At 44.2% G+C, this 22,476-nt stretch overlaps 1 protein-coding gene across 1 annotated transcript; it reads left to right on the top strand.

Annotated features, from left to right (window-relative positions):
* The first annotated feature begins 6,101 nt into the window (after positions 1 to 6,101).
* LOC140896405 (olfactory receptor 51G2-like) lies at positions 6,102 to 7,040 on the top strand. Its single transcript, XM_073308208.2, has one exon. It carries the CDS (start codon positions 6,102 to 6,104, stop codon positions 7,038 to 7,040), a length of 939 nt encoding a protein of 312 aa, XP_073164309.2.
* Positions 7,041 to 22,476: the final 15,436 nt, after the last annotated feature.

Genomic DNA, 22,476 nt, shown 5'->3' with positions numbered 1-22,476 from the left:
CTCTCCTGCTGGTAATAGCTTATATAGTATATATATACCCTGTCCAGGAAGTAAGAGGGAATAGTCAAGGAAAGGGTACGACTTCCCTGGCTCATTTGTGGCCACCAACCACTGGTTGTAATTTTTGCACAGGAAAGTTGTTGCTTATTATTATGCACCATGCAGGTTCCAGTGTGGCTGGGGAGGCAGTTTGTGTTACTCAGCTTCCTGGGTTCATCAGTAATCCCCTGGGACTCCATGGAGATTACTGATGAACCCAGGAAGCTGAGTAACACATACCGCTGTGACAGGTTGTCAATCCTTGGGTGCAGTCTGGGAGCTGTTGGAATCACTGTGCCCCTCCAACTCTGTACCCCTCCAACCCTTCAACTGGGCTGGCCAATTGTACACTGCTTTGCTGGTGACACAGCCAATCTCTGCAAGCCCTGTTATCAACCACAACAGCAAGTGTTGCCATAAACCCAACTGAGCTACCTGAGTGCTTTACCTAAGCCACTTAAACACAGGAAGGAGACAAGAGCCAATATCCCAGATCCCATGCCTTGTTCCCTTGCTGACATATAAACCCAGAATTATACCACCTTGCACTGCACAGGGGTCTTTACAATGTAAGCTCATTAATCGCTTTGCCCTTGATGTGGGAAGGATATGATACCACCTTTGTACACAGAGCTGAGATTTTCCTCAGATACTTTTCCCAAAACATGCTGGGAAAGATAAAGCATAAAACCAGTTTACTAAATACTGCCACAGGCCACAGGTTAACAGAAACCTAGAGAAGGTCCTAGAGTAGCTGTGGAGGCTCAGAGATTGTGTGTGTGTGTGTGGGGGGGCTAGCCACCAGTGGATCACTGAGATCTGTACATAATTTTGAGGATCTATCTAATCTCCCTTCCCTGTCCTGCACACTGGGTTTGTAATGCAGGAAAAAGTGCTGACAGGAAGAAATCTGGTCCTATATTATTATTACTATTATATTTAAGTAAGATCACAGCTGTGACGGCATCATCGTTACCACTCAGCTGCCCCCGAGGTAGCCGTGTGTCTAATCAGAACCATATGAACAGTGACGAAAAGCCCAGATTCCACTAATAGTTCCTACAGCAGGGCATCACAACACATCCCCTGTGATTTGGCCTCTGGCAGTTAGTGCCATTGGCTGTGGCAGGGGTTAAAGCCAAGCAGCTGAGGTTCCCTGATGGCCAAGTGGCCCCAAAGGAAATGTGAAAACACACTTCATAAAGACAGTTGCCTCTCTATCTGAATAGATACTAGCTGCTGCCTGAGCAACATCTCTGATGACTCCTTGTCCTTTAGGGTGAAGACCTCTGGTGTCAGTGGCTCCTCTTCTAGCGGGAATTGGGTACGTTGGCAGGTTTCACTATCTTTAAAATGTGAAGTGAAGGGGAAAGGCTGGAAGCTGTTCACATTTGCAGATGGTCTGTGCAGTGGCAGAGGACACAGCTGAGCTGTCGGGGTCACTCAGTGACTGGGCTGAAGGGCAGGCAGCGCTAGGTAGCTTTGGAACCCCTCCTCTACACCTGCTCATTGTTCATGGTGGGCTGCTCAAGCTACACAGAAAGCTAGACATTCAAAGCAAGCTCAGAGTGTAAAAACCCCGATGCTCCAAGTCAGGATTTCTCAAGAGGTCCCATTTCTAGACCCCGTGTGCTCTGGGTCAAATCCTGCCAGGGGATGAGGGAGAGGAGACCCCACAGAATATCAGTGACTAGTTCCCAAATTGCCTCAGGTTTATTTGCTCCTGAAAATTTAATTAGCAAATGCATTTTCAGAGGTTTTATTCTCTGGCTCAATTGTGAGCGCAGGAATACAGAGCTGCCTTTCTTCTGTGGTAACAGGCCCAATAGGGCATATTTCTGCTTCCTTAGCGGCTGAGGGCTCCAGCACTTCTATCCTGTAGATACCCGTCAAAGTTAGAGGCTACCCATATCTCTGACTCCTCTTTGGTCTCTGAGTGCCACATGTCAGGCCTCGTAGTCTTCCCTTACATGGGGTGGAATCCCACGATCCACCCACCCTCAGCCTGCGCCCTGGGCTACAGCTCACTACGGGCCGACTGTGGATGCTGAGCAGGCCCGGGTGGGTTTGGCACCTGTGATTCTTCCCTCTGGGACTGTGGGAGTACTGATGAAACTAATTACCAGCTGGCCTTCTTGAAACAAAATACTGTTTAATATGAACAGAAGGAATAAAGTGGAACATGGGCAAATCGGAGGATTTTCAAACAACAGGCTTCACCTGTTTCTGACCCCAAGCCTTCCCGCTCTGACAGGGACCCAGGGAGGCCTTGCACTTTCAGACTTCCCAAGCCGTGTTTGTGCCTGTCAGTCAGAAGAGCTTCTGAGCAACAGCTGCCCCACCTCTGGACAGACTCCCAGCACTGGCAAAACAAGCTGTGTAATGTGGCTGGAGGCTGGAAATAGGCTCTTTGTGGCTTGTATCTCCAGTGTAGTCTCTCAGTCTCCCTGGGGTGGTGACTGAGTAATGCTTTTCTTGAACTATTCCTTCCCTTCCTCCTTGTTTTCCTGTGGCCTGCTATTAAACTAAGATGAGCCACACTAGTTTCACCTTATACAGCCATAACATAAACATCTCAATCGTTAACCCAATACAGCTCTACAGCAAACATCCCAAGAACTGGGTTTAACATACACATTCGTTATTGCAGCTCAGCTCCGTGTCTGTCACAATGCTGTTCCCAGGTGCTATGCATTTTATGAATACAGGACATAGACAGTCAGAGAGAAAGACAGAGAGAGAGAGAGAGAGAGAGAGAGAGACTACCTTCATGTGTGATAAGAAGTTCCATTTCCATGAATACTCATGCATTTGCCTTTCAAATCCACTTCCTACAAACCCTCATCATGCCTGAATTACAGATGCTGGGGTTACTATGTACTAGAGAGTGAGAGCTCAGGGAATGAATATTTTCTATACTGATCCAAAGGCCTGTTACCACTCCAGATACAGGCTACAGACTGACAGAACAGAACCTGAGAAGACCCAGTCAGCTATGAACCCAGGGACAGAGGAGCTACTAGACTTTTGTTTGCTGACAAGCGACTGAATGAGGGCTGATGAAACACATCACATTTTAAGTCCCACTGTAACCTTAGAAATCATCTCTGAAAGCAGATCAGAGGGGAAAGAACAGGTTCGCATGTGTGTACAAAAGTACAGATGTGTAAATGTTATGTCAAAACAGTTCATTATTATATAAATTTTGAAACCAAACTTTCATGACAGCATGTATATTGAAAGCCAGAAGCAGAGTTGTTGGAATCTCTCCAGGAAGGAGCCGTGGTAACTTTACTGCTTAATGGGTATTGCTTTAGAAAGCATTTTAGAAATACTCCACATAATGTTTGCAATGGGTTTGTGATGTTAACTGTTTGTTCAGTGAACAGTTGTATGATACAGTCTCCTGGTAACTGACCAGAAGATGTCTGTGACACTTACATTCAGAGTCTTGAAGACAATCCCTCTGTAATACCTGTGCAAGTCTTTCCAAAATATCCTGAGAGAACAGAACTGCTGGTCTATGTTTCAGCAAAGAGTAGAGCTGAGGTGCAGGAAAGGGGAGTGTAATAGTGCTTGTGTGCATGGCTGAAGTAACTTGCACACTCATAAGAACGTGAGAACGGCCGGACCAGGTCAGACCAAAGGTCCACCCAGCCCAGTATCCTGTCTACCAACAGTGGCCAATGCCAGGTGCCCAAGAGGGAGTGAACCGAACAGGTAATGATCAAGTGATCTCTCTCCTGCCATCCATGTCCACTCTCTGACAAACAGAGGCTAGGGACACCACTCCTTACCCATATTGGCTAATCGCCATTAATGGACTTAACCTCCATGAATGGATCCAGTTCTCTTTAAGACCTTGTTATAGTCCTAAACTCACAACCTCCTCAGGCAAGGAGTTCCACAGGTTAACTGTGTGCTGTGTGAAGAAGAACTTCCTTTTATTTGTTTTAAACCTGCTACCCATTAATTTCATTTGATGGCCTCTAGTTCTTATATTATGGGAACAAGTAAATAACTTTTCCTTATTCACTTTCTCCACACCACTCATGATTTTACAGACCTCTATCATATCCCCCCTTAATCTCCTCTTTTCCAAGCTGAAAATGGATATTAGTGCAAACCTAGTGAACCTACTGTTTGCACTATTTCCTTCTTTCTGACACCAACCCCTCCTCCACCCAGCTAAGTAACTGTCTGTGTTAGCTTTTAATTTGCCAAATATCTTCAGACTTTTGAATGAGAATAGGCTGCAGGTCCGGTGAAGATGAAAAGAAGCCTGTAGGATGATTGAACTCTCTGGATTCAGTCAATACTTGCCAGGAAAAGCACTTCAGCTTCTCTTAGAGGGTTTCTTGGAGGTCAGAGTGTATCACTGGGAGCATTTGGTAAGGGAAAGTTAATAGAGCCTGGTTCTAATCAAATTGATACATGTAAAACTGGAATGATGCAGTTGATGTCAATGTTGTTGAATTCAGAATCTGGCCCTAAGAATTTATCCCATGTACTGTAAAGAGGCAGTGGCAGAATTTGAACTCTCAGGAGTGGAGAAAAGGCAGACATTTATATTAGGCAAAGACATATAATATATTATATTAGGCAAAGACAGGCATTTATAAATAGCTTCAGTACAGGGCAGATAAATACAATAAGGATTTTCACCATGTACCTCCCATGTGTTTTCACACACCATGATACAATGGGACTGTCAAGGTTCCTTCCCCACTCTGAACTCTAGGGTACAGATGTGGGGACCTGCATGAAAACCTCCTAAGCTTACTTTTACCAGCTTAGGTTAAAACTTCCCCGAGGTACAAACTATTTTACCCTTTGCCCTTGGACTTCCACTGCCACCGCCAAACGTTCATCTGGGTTTATTTTTATTAGAAAAGTGTTGTTTGGAAATGTCTTCCCAACACTTGCACCCCACTTCCTGGGAAAGGGTTGGTAAAAACCCTCACCAATTTGCATAGGTGACCACAGACCCAAATCCTTGGATCTTAAGAACAATGAAAAAAGCATTCAGGTCTTACAAGAAGAATTTTAATAGAAGTAAAAAGAATCATCTCTGTAAAATCAGGATGGTAGATACCTTACAGGGTAATTAGATTCAAAACATAGAGAGTCCCTCTAGGTAAAACCTTAAGTTACAAAAAGACACACAGACAGGAATATCCATTCTATTCAGCACAACTTAATTTCTCAGCCATTAAAAAAAACATAATCTAACACATATCTAGCTATATTACTTACTAAGTTCTAAGACTCCATTCCTGTTCTGTCCCTAGCAAAACAGACAGACACAGACCCTTTGTTTTTCTCCCTCCTCCCAGCTTTTGAAGGTATCTTGTCTCCTCAATGGTCATTTTGGTCAGGTGCCAGCAAGGTTATCCTAGCTTCTTAACCCTTTACAGGTGAAAGAATTTTTCCTCCGGCCAGGAGGGATATTAAAGGTGTTTACCCTTCCCTTTATATTTATGACAGGGACACACTCAGAAGTGGAGGGCCAGAAAGGGTGTCTGGAAAGGTCACAAATGTAAAATCACACAGAACTCAAGCAGACTGAGGAATTCCCAGCCACAAAATATCAATGGGGCCAAGAGCTTAGCTGGATTCGAAGAAGGACTGGATGTTTATATGGTAACCAGAAAATCCAAATACAGTAGTGAGAATTGTTTTTAAAAAGTCTGGGAAGGATCCTAAACTTTCCTGATTTACACCAAAAAATATGTCTAACTAGTGGGGTCAGTGGAAACTTTCCCTGGGAGCAGGTTATCTCAGAGCTGCCTATTGCAGGGCTCTTTCCACCTTATTATGAAGAATCTAGACCTAGCAACTAAATAGCGAGCTAAATGGACTACAAGTCTGATCCAGTCTGGCAGTGCCTATCTTCCAATTGGTGGTGTAAATCCAAGACTATATTTTGCTGATCATCCTACAGCTTGTGAGAGTCTCTAGACAGGCACTGAGAGCAGAAAGATGTCTTGTTAAATATAATCTAGTCTCCATTTTTTCCTTCCAGGAAGGAAAGTTCAAAACTCCTCAGACCTACCCAGTACATGATGACAGCTGTCAATGACACCAAATTCAAATTTGCAGTGTTCCTTCTCACCGGGATACCTGGGCAGGAAGACGTCTATCTCTGGATATCTGTCCCCTTCTGCTTAATGTATGTTATTTCGATAGTAGGAAATGCAGTCATTCTGTTCATTATAAAAACAGATCCAAGCCTCCATGAGCCCATGTACATTTTCCTTTCCATGTTGACTGCCACAGACCTTGGCTTATCAATAGCCACCATCCCAACAATACTGGGCATATTCTGGTTTAACTCTAGGGAGATCAGCCTCAATGCCTGTTTTGCCCAGCTGTTCTTCATCCACTCACTTCAATGCATTGAATCTTCCATGCTCTTGTTGATGGCCTTTGACCGCTTCATCGCGATCTGTAACCCACTGAGATATGCTTCCATCTTAACTCTGCCGAGAATTGCCAAAATGGGACTAGTGTTTGTGTTAAGGGGGGTGGCCCTAATATTCCCACTCCCTTTTCTCGTGAAACGGTTCCGATACTGTCGAGCCAATGTCCTCTCCCATTCCTACTGCCTGCACCAAGATGTCATGAAGATGGCTTGTGCAGATATCACAGTCAACAACATCTATGGCTTGTCTGTTGCACTCTTAACAATGGGGTTGGACTCGCTGCTCATCCTCCTCTCTTATGTGATGATCCTCAAAACAGTACTGAGCATCACATCCTCCATGGAGTGCCTCATGGCCCTGAACACCTGCGTCTCTCACCTCTGTGCGGTCCTGATCTTCTACATACCAGAGATAGGGCTGGCTCTGATACACAGATTCGGGAATAGCTCTTCTCACTTTCTTCAGATTCTTTTGGGCTATGTCTACATGATGATCCCACCCCTGATAAATCCAATTGTGTACAGCGTGAAAAACAAACATCTTCGTGCAAGGATAATCAGGGCATTTGTGAAGTGAAGGGTCAGTTCATCAAATGTCTGCAGCAGTGGTGACAATGGCCAAGACAATTTATTCCATCCTGGATCCTCTTCCCCCTCTGCACCTTCCTGCACCCCATCACTTCCCACAGGACTTAGCCCCCTGCTCCTCCACTTTACCCAAGGCTCTGCTTCCTCTTCAGGCTAGAAGCCAGGTGATGTTAACAGCTGCCCAGGGAGTCAGAGTCACTTTGAGGATCCCCAGACCCTCTACATTTTATCTCCTAGGATGTACAACCCAGGGAAGTTGGAGAGTCTGGGGCTCCCCGCAGCAGCCTGGGCTCCTGGGGCAGCTGCTATCATGGCCTGACTCTGGCCTGGCTGTGGGGTGGAGCCTTGGGAGAAGTGATGAACAGGGGGCAGGGCCTAGTGGGAAGTGATAAGGCAGTAGGTGGGACCTCATGGGAAAAGGAGCAGTAGGGGATGCGGATCGGATGAAGACCCGAGCAAGCAGGGAGGTGGGGGTCTCCAGAGTAAAGGAGGAGGGTGGTGCTGGAGGGTAGGAAAGCCTGTGTTTTGGAGAAGACTGAGTTAATGTGACCCCAAAAAGGGGCTCTTGTATTAAGTATACCACAATGAGAGTAAGTCATTGCAAGAACCTTAGAGGCAGGGAAGGGAGCCTGCAGGGCTACCTCAGGTCCAAATGGGGGCAATCTGGAGTGGCCACTATCTGCAGGGTCTTGGGCAGAGTGGGATGTGCTCTTGGAAGCCGTTACCATCAGGCAGAGGTCAGCCCAGCCCCGAGGCTGCTCTAAACTCTGCTGAGATAGGGGGAGTACAGGCCAGACAATCAAACCACTCCTGGCCATCCCTGCTCTCTGCCGCACAAAGGGGATTCTTCTGGAACAGCAGAGAATCCAGCCAGACCTGTCAGCACTCAGATGTCTGGAAGGCTGGTGCTGATGTCTGGGCATGGCTCTATGCCTCAGGTCAGCTGGGTTTGATTCTCTTGCCATGTCTGACCGAGGGCAAGCCCTTGGCTGTCTCTGAGACTTTGTCCAGGTGCTTAGTAGCCCTGCCTTACCTCACAGCATTGGCGGGACGATAAATGCATTCCAGATGCTCAGAGACTCTGAGACCCTAAGATCAGGGTGGTGTCAGGGTTCCACAGAGCAACACATCTGACATTTGTCTATAAAGGTTGTCTTACCACAGTGTCCTGTGACAGCTGGCTTCTGGGAAGCCCCGTGACTCCAGACCCTTGGTGCCTGAGGCAGATGTCGGGGTGCTTGGGCTGACAGTGAGGGGTAGGTAGTTGGTTTCTGAGGAGAGTGTTGAAATGTCACTGGGTCACCAGGAGTTTCAGCACAGTCACCAGAGTGCTGTTTGCCAGCCATTCACACAGAATGGGTCTAACTGCCAAACAACAGAGCAACAGCCACGGGGGCTTCATCTCAGAAGGTCTGGCTGGGAGAAAGCATTCTTCAGGCAAAAGTCACACACCTTGTCCCTGTAACACAGACACGGCTGAACACTACAGTCACTCCGCCCAGACCCACACAGGTTTCAGCAAAGGCTGCTTCCACAAGAAAGTGGCAAACAGAGGGGAAACATCCAAAGGCCATGACAAAAGCTGCAGGGCTGTTCTTCAGTCGCAGTCCAGGCCCTTCCTGAGCGCTCTGGGAGCTGCGTAATCAATGGGGCTGCACCAGCTGTGGACAGGGGCTATTCAAGGAGCACAGTCATCCACCATTTCCCTGTACTCTTAGCCAGTTGCTGGTGACTGAGTTGTTTCAGAGAAATGATTAACATGGGGAACCCAGGAAAAGCCATTAGGCAACACCCCCTCTCTCCATTGACAGCTTTGCCCACAGCACACCTGCTGAGCTCACTCCCCACCAAGGCAGGGCAGTGTGTAATTGGAATCTGAACCACAGAAATCCTGGGAAGAGACTCAGGTCCAGATTTCCTTCTCCTCCCCTTAGTTTGTGCTGCCCCCGCTGCTTATAAAGGGGGGACACGGTCCTCAGCCCCTTCACAGAGGCACAGCTAACTCCTATCTCAGCCCAGTCCGTTCAATGTAGGGTGACCACCTTTTCAAAAGGCAAAAGCTGGACACATGCAGAAGCCACTTCCCCTCTGTGATCCTGCCCCATCCCTTTTTCTTCCCCCTTGAGACCCTATACTCTGCTTCGCCTCTTCCCCTAAGGCCTCTCCCTCTGCCCATCTCTTCCCTCAAGAATACTGTGATGGGTTCGGTCACAGAGATCCCCTTGGGACTGTCACCTGATGTGCTGAAATTACTTCTGAACCAGTTTTCTCTGCCAGCTTGGGACCTCCAGAACCCTGTCGTGTTGAGCCAGACACTCTAACCTGCTGCAACCCAGACCCAGGGTCTGGGCCATGCTCCCAAAGCTGCAGGTTTTAGCTGAAAACTGATCAGCAGGTTACCTGTCTCAGGCACCCTGACACCCAGTTCCCAATGGGATCCCAACCCCCAAATAAATCTGTTTTACTCTGCATAGAGCTTATACAGGGTAAATTCATAATTTATCCGCCTCCTGTAACACTGATAGAAAGATGTGCACAGCTGTTTGCTCCCCCAGGTATTAATTACTTACTCTGGGTTTATTAATAAACGAAAGTAATTTTATTAAGAGTAAAAAGTAGTATTTTTATTTTATACACCACAAAATATGTTTAACTAGTGGGTTTCAAGTAATAACAGACAGAACAAAGTAAGTCACAAAAGCAAAATAAAACAAATTTGCAAGTCTAAGCCTAATATATTAAGAAACTGATTACAGGTAACAGGTTTCAGAGTGGTAGCCATGTTAGTCTGTATCGGCAAAAACAACAAGTCCTTATGGCACCTTAGAGACTAACAAATTTATTTGAGCATAAGCTTTCGTGGGCTAGAACCCACTTCATCAGATGCATGGAGTGGGAAATACAGGAGCAGGTATAAATACCTGAAAAGATGGTAGCTGCCTTACCATGTGTGAGGTCAGTCTAACAAGACAATTCAATTAACAGTAGGATACCAAGGGAGGAAAAATAACTTTTGCAGTGGTAATGAGAGTGGCCGATTTCAAATGTCAACTGTGCTCCTAGCTTCACATGCTGCCCCTACCCTAAGAGTTGGCTATGCTACTCCCATAGGCCAGAAACATCTGCCAATGGGAGCTGTGGGGCTGTGGTGGGTCTGGAGGCAGCACATGGACTGGAGCTAGGAGTTGAGGAAGGGACATGTCACCACTTCTGCAGAGCCCTCCCCAAGGTAAGCACCGCCCAGAGCCTTATTGCCTGCTTTAGGAGGTTAATATTAATTTGGATAGTATGGGTTATAGGCTTGCCAATTAATCTGATCAGAAGACAATAAGGTTCTTGGCCCAGAATCAGGCTACACAGAATATGCACAGGAGCCTTGGGGGTATGACAGGACACTCACACTGAGATAAATACAGTTTAAACTTTTATTGATATATAAGGAATAATAATAAAATAGTAATCAAATGGTAAAATAAATCAGGATTACAATACAATATTATTATTCTAAGAATATTGTGACAAAGTTCCCCGTCTTCCTTGGTGGGTCCTGCACTTATTGGCAGATCTGCTCACCTCAGAGGTTCATGGCAGCCCTCAGTTTATCCACCTTTGTGGCTCAAATCTGCAGTTCACTCAGTTAGCCTCATCACTGGCCAGCACGGGGAAAAGAAAGAAGAACAATCCCCGCAGTCTCTGCTGATCCACCTAGTGAATCAGGGAATAGGCCAGAGACCTTCTCCTCTGGAGGAACCCACAGTCCAGGTCAACTCCTCCGGTATTAAGTAGGGAGTTGGGGGAATGGAGGGATGGGGGGAACCCGGGCCCGTCCTCTACTCCGGGTTCCAGTCGAGGGCCCTGTGGATTGCAGCTGTCTACAGTGGCTCCTGAAACAGCTGCATGACAGCTACAACTCCCTGGCTACTTCCCCATGGCCTCCTCCCAACACCTTCTTTATTCTCACCACAGGACCTTCCTCCAGATGTCTGATAATGCTTGTACTCCTCAGTCTTCCAGTAGTATACCTTCTCACTTGCAGCTTCTTGCGCCTCTTGATCCCAGCTCCTTGCATGCACACCACAAACTGAAGTGAGCTTCTTTTTAAACCCAGGTGCCCTGATTAGCCTGCCTGTCTTAATTGATTCTAGCAGCTTCTTGATTGGCTGCAGGTGTTCTAATCAGCCTGTCTGTCTTACTTGTTTCCAGAAAGTTCCTGATTGTTCTGGAATCTTCCCTGTTACCTTACCCAGGGAAAAGGGACCTACTTAACCTGGGGCTAATATATCTGCCTTCTATCACTTTCTTGTAGCCATCTGGCCTGACCCTGTCACAATATATATATGGTACTGTATTCTATATAGCATTGATTAATACACTCACACCCTTCCTTGATAAACTGGTAGTAAGAGACAAAGGACCAGCCTCACCTCTGGCATGCCAAAAGAGTCCAGTCCAGGTTCCTCAATTCTTGAGTTGGAGGTGCAGAACTTAGCTTTGATAGCTCTTAGCTTTCTTCTAACTTAGTTTACTTAACTGACTGACTTAAAACTTAGAATTAAAACTAACAGACTATTAGACAGAAGAAAGAAACTTGCTTAGAAACAAGCTCACCCTCCTTTCCTAAACAATCCCCTAGCACCTCTTTTTATATGCTTAGGTGCTTGGGCCCCCCTTCTATGGCCAAACTTATCTTCCTCACCCACAAAAATATTAGGATACACCTACTCCATAGGCTGGTTTATTTGTATTTTTGATGACATATACATACATATTAATGACATAAGATCATTCTCACATATGTTATTTTTGTTTTCCCAGTTATTTTGCTTCTTTCCTTGTGGTGTTCTTGTTAAGTGTGAGGGTCCGGATGTGGAAACCCCCTACGCCATTGCTATCTATCTAGGTGAAAGGTCCCAGACGTATTTAAGCCAACTTCACTATCTGGGTGAAAGGTCCCAGACGTAGATATGGTAACCTTGCCTTAGCTCAACATACAGGATATGGCCTGTAGGTTTCTTGCATTACAGCCAAATGACTTTAATATAAACCCATTATAATAACACAAGTAATCAAATCCATAAGGAAATAGGAAATCTATAAGAACGGCCATACTGGGTCAGACCAAAGGTCCATCTAGCCCAGTATCCTGTCTTCTGATAGTGGCCAGTGCCAGGTGCCCCAGAGGGAATGAACAGAACAGGTAATCATCAAGTGGTCCATCCCCTGTCGCTCATTCCCAGCTTTTGGCAAACAGAGGCTAGGGACATCATCCCTGCCCATCCTGGCTAATAGCCATTGATGGACCTATCCTCCATGAATTTAACTAGTTCTTTTTTGAATCCTGTTATGGTCTTGGCCTTCACAACATCATCTGGCAAGGAGTTCTGCAGGTTGACTGTGCGTTGTGTGAAGAAATAATTCCTTTTTTTTAAACCTGAGAAAGAATATATATATACAGGCAAGCAAGCAGGTTAGCCCTATAGGCTACAGCTCCTACCTGCTCCATCACCCAAACTCCTGCTGCTTCTGGGGGATGGGCAGAGGGCACGGTGGTCTGAGACTGCCCCAGCAGCAGCTGGTGTGGCTGGTCTAGGGGATGCCTGAGCTGCTCAGGTGGCACCAGGGCCAGCCACACTGGCTGCTGCAGAAGTCACAGAAAGTCATGGAATTCATGACTTCTGTGACTTCCCTGTCAAATATGGAGCCTTAGTGATGAGGCCTGTCACTAGCACAGTGCCCTTTGTTGAAGGAGATCACTTGATGTAGTGCCTTCCTAGTCATTCCTTCTGAAGCATCTGCAAAAAATATCAGAAGGACAGATCAGGTTGTGCTGCTGGGGGAATCGGAAGGGTTGAATCAAATGAAGTAATAATCTTAAATGAACCAAACTGTACCATAGAATCTGTATGGATAGTAATTCTATGCTTGAATAATAAGAATATAGCAGTAGGAAATATACCATAAACTGCCTGTCCAGGATGGTGATAGTGACTGTGAAATGCTCAGAGAGATTAGAGAAGCAATAAAAATTTAAAAAACCTCAATAATAATGGGAGATTTCAACTATCACCACATTGACTGTGTACATGTCACCTCAGGACATAATGCAGTGATCAAGTTTCTTGACACCTTAAAGGACTGGTTCTTGGAGCAGCTAGTCCTGGAAACCACATGAAGAGACGCAGTTCTTGATTTCATCCTCAGTGGGGCATAGGATCTGGTCCAAGATGTAAATATAGCTGGACCACTTGGTAATAGTGACCATAATATAGTTAAATTTAACATCCCTGTGGCAGGGAAAACACCACAGCTGCCCAACACTGTAGCATTTCATTTCAGAAAGGGGGACTACACAAAAATGAGGAAGTTAGTTAAACAGAAATTAAAAGGCACTGTGCCAAAAGTGAAATTCTTCCAAGCTGCATGGAATATTTTTAAAGACACCATAATAGAAGCTCAACGTAAATGTATACCCCAAGTTAAAAAATAGTAAGAGAACAAAAAATGTTTCCACCGTGGCTAAACAACAAAGTAAAAGATGCAGTGAGAGACAAAAAGGCATCCTTTAAAAAGTGGAACTTAAATCGTATTGAGGAAAACAGAAAGGAGCATAAAACTTGGCAAGGGAAGTATAAAAATATAATTAGGAAGGCCAAAAAAGAATTTGAAGAACAATTAGCCCAAGACTCAAAAAGTAATAGCAAAACATTCTTTAAGTAAATCTGAAGCAGGAAGCCTGCTAACCAACGGGGCCACTGGATGATCAAGTTGCTAAAGGAGCACTCAAGGATGAGAAGGCCAATGAGGGGAAACTAAATGAATTCTTTGCATTGGTCTTCACAGCCGAGGATGTGAGGGGGTTCCCAAATCTGAGCCATTCTTTTTAGGTGACAATTGTGAGGAAATCTCCCACATTCAAGTGTCAACATATTCATAAGTGATGTGGAGAAAGGGGTAAACAGTGAGGTGTCAATATTTGCAGATGACACAAAACTACTCAAGATAGTGAAGTCCAAAGCAGACTGTGAAGAGTTACAAAGGGATCTCACAAAACTGGGTGACTGGGCAACAAAATGGCAGAAAAATTCAATGCTGAGAAATGCAAAGTAAGATGTATTGGAAAACATAATCCCAGCTGTACATATAAAATGATGGGGTCTAAATTAGCTGTTACCACACAAGAGAGAGACCTTGGAGTCATTGTGGATAGTTCCCTGAAAACACCCACTGAATGTGCATCAGTGGTCAAAAAAGCTAACAGAATGTTGGGAATCATTAAGAAAGGGATAGATAATAAACCAGAAAATATCCTATATATAAATCCATGGTACACCCACATCTTGAATACTGTGCACAGATGTGGTCACCCCATCTCAAAAAAGATATATTGGAATTAGAAAAGGTTCTGAATAGGGCAACAAAAATTATTAGGAGTATGGAATAGTTTCCGCATGAAGACAGATTAATAAGATTGGGGCTTTTTAACTTGCAAAAGAAACGACTAAGGGGGGGCAGGATAGAGGTGTATAAAATCATGACTGGTGTGGAGAAAGAGAATAAGGATACAATTAACTTAGGCTTGAATAAAGACTGGGAGTGGATGGGTCATTACACAAAGTAAAACTATTTCCCCATGTTTATTCCCCACCCCGCACCCCCCACTGTTCCTCAGACATTCTTGTCCACTGCTGGAAATGGCCCATCTTGATTATCATTACAAAAGGTCTCCCCCCCCCCAAGCTCTCCTGCTAGTAATAGCTCACCTTAAGTGATCACTCTGGTTACAGTGTGTATGGTAACAGCCATTGTTTCATGTTCTCTGTGTATATAAATCTCCCCACTGTATTTTCCACTGAATGCATCCAATGAAGTGAGCTGTAGCTCACAAAAGCTCATGCTCAAATAAAGTTGTTAGTCTCTAAGGTGCCACAAGTACTCCTTTTCTTTTTGTGAATAAGGAAGTGTTATTTACTTCTTCTCATAACACAAGAACTAGGGGTCACCAAATGAAATTAATAGGCAGCAGGTTTAAAACAAACAAAAGGAAGTATTTCTTCACACAACGCACAGTCAACCTGTGGAACTCTTTGCCACAGGATGTTGTGAAGGCCAAGACTATAAGAAGGTTCCAAAAAGAACTAGATAAATTCATGGAGGATAGGTCCATCAATGGCTATTAGTCAAGATGGGCAGGGATGGTGTCCCTAGAGCTCTGACTGCCAGAAGCTTGGAATGGGTGACAGGGGATGATTACCTGTTTTGTTCATTCCCTCTGTGGCACCTGGCATTGGCCACTTTTGGAAGACAGAATACTGGGCTAGACAGACCTTTGGCCTGACCCAGTTTGGCAGATCTTATGTTCTTATGTTCTGAATGTAAGTGTTAGAAAGAGCTTCTGGTCAGTTTCTCAGAGACAGTATTATACTACTGTTTTCTAAACAAAGAGTTAATTGCACAAACCCATTGCAAACAGTATGTGGAATACTTCTCAAATATTTTCTAAAGCAAAAGTCATCACATTTACACATCTGTACTTTAGCACACACATGTCAACCCATTCTTTCCCCTCCAATCTTCTCTCAGAGATGATTTCTCATGTCAGAGTGGGACTTAAAATGTAGCGTCTGTCACCTGGATTTCATCACAACCTGAAAAGATCGCAGTGTTTCAGTCCTCAGTCAATCACTTGTCAGCAAACAAAAGTCTAGTAGCTCCCCGGTCCCTGGATTCATAGCTAACTGGGTCTCCTCAGGTTCTGTTCTGTCAGTCTGTAGCCTGTATCCGGAGTGGTAACAGGAACTGGGATCAGTATATGAAATATTCATTCCATGGGCTCTTACTCTCTAATACAGAGGTTTTTAACCTTTTTTGATTTGCAGAGCCCTAATAAATTTTGAATGGAGGCAGACATAGTCTGGAGACCCCCAGTGGCCCACAGACAGCAGGTTGAAAACCACTGGTCTAGTACATAATAACCACAACACCAGTCACAAATAGGGTTTGCAAGAAGTACATTTCAAAGTTAGATGCATATGGAACTTCATTTCCCTCATGAAAATAGTCTTTTGTTCTCTGTCTCTGTCCTTTATTCATGAAATCCATAGCACCCAAGAATGGGACTGGGACAGGCATGGAGCTGAGCTGCCATAAAGAATATGTGAATTAAACCCAGTTCTTGGGATGTTTTCTGTACAACTTAAAATAAATATAAAGGGAAGGGTAATCACATTTAAAATCCCTCCTGGCCAGAGGAAAAATCCTTTCACCTGTAAAGGTTTAAGAAGCTAAAGATAATCTCGCTGGCACCTGACCAAAATGACCAATGAGGAGACAAGATACTTTGAAAAGCTGGGAGGAGGGAGAAAAATAAAGGGTCTGTGTCTGTCTGTGTGATGCTTCTGCCAGGGACAGAACAGGAATGGAGTCTAGGAACTCAGTAAGTAATCTAGCTAGGTATGTGTTAGATTATGATTTCTTTAAATGGCTGAGAAAATAGCTGTGCTGAATAGAATGAGTGTGTCTTTTTTGTAACTTAAGATTTTGCCTAGAGGGATTCTCTATGTTTTGAATCTAATTACCCTGTAAGGTATTTACCATCCTGATTTTACAGAGGTGATTCTTTTTTACTTCTATGAAAAATCTTCTTGTAAGGAAACTGAATGCTTTTTCATTGTTCTAAGATCCAAGGGTTTGGGTCTGTGGTCACCTGTGCAACTTGGTGAGGGTTTTTACCAAAACTTCCCCAGGAAGTGGGGTGCAAGGGTTGGGAGGATTTTTGGGGAAAAGACGTTTCCAAACTCCATTTTCTCAGGAACCCAGATAAAGTTTGGTGGTGGCAGTGGAAGTCCAAGGGCAAAGGGTAAAATAGTTTGTACCTTGGGGAAGTTTTAACCTAATCTGGTAAGAGTAAGCTTAGGAAGTTTTCATGCAGGTCCCCACATCAGTACCCTAGAGTTCAGAGTGGGGAAGGAACCTTGACACAGCTATATTGGGTTAACTATTGGGGTGCTTATTTGCTGGATATATTGGGTTAAACCAGTACGGCTCATCTTAGTTTAATAGCAGGCTGCTGGAAAACAAGCAGGAAGAGAAGGAACAACTCTAGAAAAGCCATATCGCAGTAAGTACGTCAGGAAGGATGAGACACAACACTGGAGCTACAAGCTGGGAAGAGCCTATTTCCGGGCTCCAGCCACGTTACACAGCTTGTTTTGCCAGGGCTGGAAGTCTGTCCAGAGGTGGGGAAGCTGTTGCTAAGGAGCTCTTCAGACAACACTGGGGCAGTATGAAAGCCATCGGCCTGCTTGGGTCCCAGTCAGAAAGGGAGGTTTTGGGGTCAGAGACATGTTCAGACAGTTGTTTGAAAACTAGGGCTGTTGATTCATCGCAGTTAATTCATGCAATGAAACAAAAAAATTAATCTCCATTAATCACAGTTTTAGTCACACTCTTAAACAATAATAGAATATCAACTGAAATTTGTAAAATATTTAGGATGTTTTTCTACATTTTCAATTACAACCCAGAATACAAAGTGTACAGTGCTTACTTTACATTATTATATTTATTACAAATATTCACACTGTAAAAAATACAAACAAAATAAATAATATTTTTCAATTTACCTCCTACAAGTACTGTAGAGCAATCTCTTTTCTCATGGATGTGCACCTTACAAATGTAGAATATATTTGTTACAGAACTTCACTCAAAAACAAAACAGTGTAAAACTTTTGAGCCTACAAGTCCACTCAGTCCTACGTCTTGTTCAGCCAATCAACTAAGAGAAAGAAATTTGTTTACATTTATAGGAAATAATGCTCCCGCTTCTTATTTACAATGTTACCTGAAAGTGAGAACATGTGTTTGCATGGCACTACTCTATCTGGCATTGCAAGATATTTACTTGCCAGGTATGCTAAATATGTGTATGCTTTGGCACCATTCCAGAGGACATGCTTCCATGCTGATGAGGCTTTTTTAAAAAAAACAATGCGCTAATTACATTTGTGACTGAACTCTTTGGGGAAAAATTGTATGTCTCCTACTCTGTTTAACCTGCATTCTGCCATATATTTTGTGTTATGGCAATCTGAGATGATGACCCTGCACATTTGTTCATTTTAAGAACACTTTCACTGAAGATTTGACAAAACACAAAGAAGGTACCAATGTGAGATTTCTAAAGATAACTACAGCACTCAACCTGAGGTCTAAGAATCTGAAGTGCCTTCCAAACTGTGGGAGAGATGAGGTGTGGAGCATGCTTTCAGGAGTCTTAAAAGAGCAACTCTCCAATGCGGAAACTACAGAACCTGAACCACCAAAAAAGAAAATCAACCTTCTGCTGCTGGCATGTGATTCACATGATGCAAATAAATGTGTCAGTCCACACTGCTTTGGATCATTACTGAGCAGAACCCATCATCAGCATGGACTCATGTCCTCTGGAATGGTGGTTGAAGCATGAAGGGACGTACGAATCTTTAGTGCATATGGCATGAAAATATCTTGTGATGCTGGCTACAAAAGTGACACGTGAACACCTGTTCTCACTTTCAGGAGACGTAAACGTGAAGCAGGCAGCATTATCTTCTGCAAATGTAAACAAACTTGTTTGAGGTATTGGCTGAACAATAAGTAGGGCTGAGTGGACTTGTAAGACTCTAAAGTTTTATATGGTTTTATTTCTGAGTGCAGTTATTTTTTCTACATAATTCTATATTAGGTGAATTGTAAAATTAAGTGAACTGAAAACTACTATTTCTTTTGTTTCTTTTTTACAGTGCCCATATCCACAAGCAAAAATAAATATAAAGTGAGCACTGTACACTTTGTATTCTGTGTTGTTACTGAAATCAATATATTTGAAAAAGTAGAAAATATCCAAATATATTTAAATGAATGGTATTATATATATATATATTTAACAGTGTGATTAATTGCAATTTTTTTTTAAATCATGTAATTAATCGGGATAAATTTTTAAAATGCTTGGCAGCCCTATCTAAACCCCTATTTATTCTCCCATGTTACACTTTATTCCTACTCTTCAGATTTAACAGTATTTTGGGTCAAAAAGGCTGGCTGGTCACTCGTCCCACCACTAGTCACAGGCTCCAAAGGGAAGAACAACAGGTGCCAAACCCACTCAGACCTGCTCGGCAAGCACCGTCGATCGGCAGTGTGCTGTAGCCCAGGGCCCAGTCTGATGATGGGAAGATCGTGGGATTCCACCCCATGAGAGGGAAGGCTACAAGGTGGTCATCTGGCACTCAGAGACCAGGGAGCGGGCAGAGATGTTAGTTGCCCTGTTACTCTGAGTGGTCTTTACGGGGCAGAGTTTCTAGAACCCTCAGCCAGTCAGGAAACAGAAATATGCCTTATTCAACCTGTTGTCACACAGCAACACAGTTCTGAATTCCCGCATTCACAATCAACCCAGAGAATAAAACCTTTTCAAATGAAAATACATTAGCTGATTAAATTTCTAGGAAGAAATAAACCTGAGGCAATTTGGCAATGAGTCACTGATATTTCGTGGGGGTTTCCTCTAGCCCAGTCCCTGGCAGGATCAGGCCCAGAGCACATGGCACCTCTAGAAATAGGACCCATTGAAAAATCCTGACACGGGGCATCGGGGTTTTAACACTTGGATCTCACTTTCAATGTGAGATTTCTGTGTACATTGAGTAGCCCACCTACGGAATCATAGAATATCAGGATTGGAAGGGACCTCAGGAGGTCATCTAGTCCAACCTCCTGCTCAAGCAGGACCAATCCCCAACTAAATCATACCAGCTAGGGCTTTGTCAAGACTGACTTTAAAAATTTCTAAGGAAGGAGATTCCGCCACCTCCCTAGGTAACGCATTCCAGTGTTTCACCACCCTCCTAGTGAAAAAGTTTTTCCTAATATCCAACCTAATCCTCCCCCACTGCAACTTGAGACCATTACGCCTCATTCTGTCATCTGCCACCACTGAGAACAGTCTAGATCCATTCTCTTTGGAACCCCCTTTCAGGTAATTGGAAGCTGCTATCAAATCCACCCTCATTCTTCTCTTCTGCAGACTAAACAATCCCAGTTCCCTCAGCCTCTCCTCATAAATTATGTGTTCCAGTCCCCTAATCATTTTTGTTGCCCTCCGTTGGACGTTTTCCAATTTTTCCACATCCTTCTTGTAGTGTGTGGCCCAAAACTGGACACAGTACTCCAGATGAGGCCTCACCAAACTTGAATAGAGGGGAATGATGACGTCCCTCGATCTGCTGGCAATGCCTCTACTTATACATCCCAATATGCCATTGGCCTTCTTGGTAATAAGGGCACACTGTTGACTCATATCCAGCTTCTCATCCACTGTAACCCCTAGCTCCTTTTCTGCAAAACTGTTGCCTAGCCATTTGGTCCCTAGTCTGTAGCGGTGCATGGGATTTTTCCATCCTAAGTGCAGGACTCTGCACTTGTCCTTGTTGAACCTCACCAGATTTCTTTTGGCCCAATCCTCTAATTTGTCTAGGTCCCTCTGTATCCTATCCCTACCTTCCAGCATATCTACCACTCCTCCGAGTTTAGTGTCATCTTCAAACTTGCGAGGGTGCAATCCACACCATCCTCCAGATCATTAATGAAGATATTGAACAAAAACAGCCTGAGGGACCGACCCTTGGGGCACTCCACTTGATACCTGCTGCCAGCTAGACATGGAGCCATTGATCACTACCCGTTGAGCCCGACAATCTAGCCAGCTTTCTATCCACCTTATAGTCCATTCATCCAGCTCATATTTCTTTAACTTACTGGCAAGAATACTGTGGGAGACCATGTCAAAAGCTTTGCTAAAATCAAGGAACAACACATCCACTGCTTTCCCTTCATCCACAGAGCCAGTTATCTCATCATAGAAGGCAATTAGATTAGTCAGGCATGACTTGCCCTTGGTGAATCCATGCTGACTGTTCCTGATCACTTTCCTCTCCTCTAAGTGCTTCAGAATTGATTCCGTGAGGACCTGCTCCATGATTTTTCCAGGGACTGAGGAGCGTGGGCAGATGTAGGGGAGGGATTCCCAAGCTACCTAGCACTGCCTGTCCTCCAGCCCCATCGCTGAGTCACCCTGACAACCCCGCTGAGTCCTCTGCCACAGCACAGAACATGTGCAAATGGAAACAAAGTCCAGCCTTTACCCTTCACTTCGCATTTTAAAGATAGTGAAACCTGCCAACGTACCCAATTCCTGCTAGAAGGGGAGTAGCTGATTTTAGGAGCTTATTCCTTCAATCGTTTACTTCCCTGGTTCTTCTCGCATGAACAGAAAGCTGCAATACCCGAAGTCCAAAGGTGCAAACAATTCAATGTTTATTGGGGTGAACTTCCAACAAGCATGGTTCCAGTTTCCTTCCTTAGTGTCCCCCTTCCCAGCTCTGACACCACAGAGCCTTACATCTATGTCCCTGTTGCCATTCCCCCCTTAGCAAAACATGATTCCAATTTCCTTACCCCCATTCCCTGTTCCCATCTCCCCCTTTAGCAAAACATGGTTCTAATTTCCCCACCCCCACCCCCATTCCCTGTTCCCATCCCCCCCTAGTTCCTGATTGACTGCAGACTATATAGTAAAACTTGAGTTCTGCTTAGCTATACCTTAACCAATCATTTTCCTGAAATGTAACTAACCAATCATAACATATTTCAGAGTAACAGCCGTGTTAGTCTGTATTCGCAAAAAGAAAAGGAGGACTTGTGGCACCTTAGAGACTAACCAATTTATTTGAGCATGAGCTTTCGTGAGCTACAGCTCACTTCATCGGATGCATACCGTGGAAACTGTTTCCATGGTATGCATCCGATGAAGTGAGCTGTAGCTCACGAAAGCTCATGCTCAAATAAATTTGTTAGTCTCTAAGGTGCCACAAGTAATCATAACATATTGTAACATGATTATTTAACCAATTATATAGCATCACCTCAATTAGTTTACACCCAGCAAAAGTAATTATACAGCAGATAGAAACAGAACCAGAGAGAGATTATACAGACAAACAATAGGGAAATGGGGACTACAGTGGTAGAACAACAAAGAAATGAGGACAGGTTTCAGAGTAACAGCCGTGTTAGTCTGTATCCACAAGTACTTCTTTTCTTTTTAAAGAAATGAGGATTTCACATCCCAGCTACGGATAAGTGAGTTCTTGCCAGACAGGATGCTATCAAACTAAGTTTCCTTTTACATCTTCTAGGCTCTTCCCTTTCTCTGGAGGTGATAGGCATTATCAAGACAGGATTGTATCCTAACAGCCCAATAGCACCTGATTTCAATGTGACTAGGTTGGAATGCGAGGAGGTGACCGGTCGCTTCCCAGCTTATGGCTGCCTCTGTTGCTTAGCCAAAGGCCTTAGCCGAAGAACAGGGCCTCAGACTGTCA

This window comes from Lepidochelys kempii, chromosome 1 (assembly GCF_965140285.1).
Source record: "Lepidochelys kempii isolate rLepKem1 chromosome 1, rLepKem1.hap1, whole genome shotgun sequence".
NCBI classification, from domain to species: Eukaryota; Metazoa; Chordata; order Testudines; family Cheloniidae; genus Lepidochelys; species Lepidochelys kempii.
The sequence above is the reverse complement of the archived record's forward strand: the minus strand, read 5'-3'. Positions and strand labels throughout refer to the sequence as shown.

What these genes read in the sequence shown, in the direction of transcription:
- LOC140896405 (XM_073308208.2), top strand. Translation starts at nt 6,102, where the DNA reads ATGATGACAGCTGTCAATGACACCAAATTCAAATTTGCAGTGTTCCTT.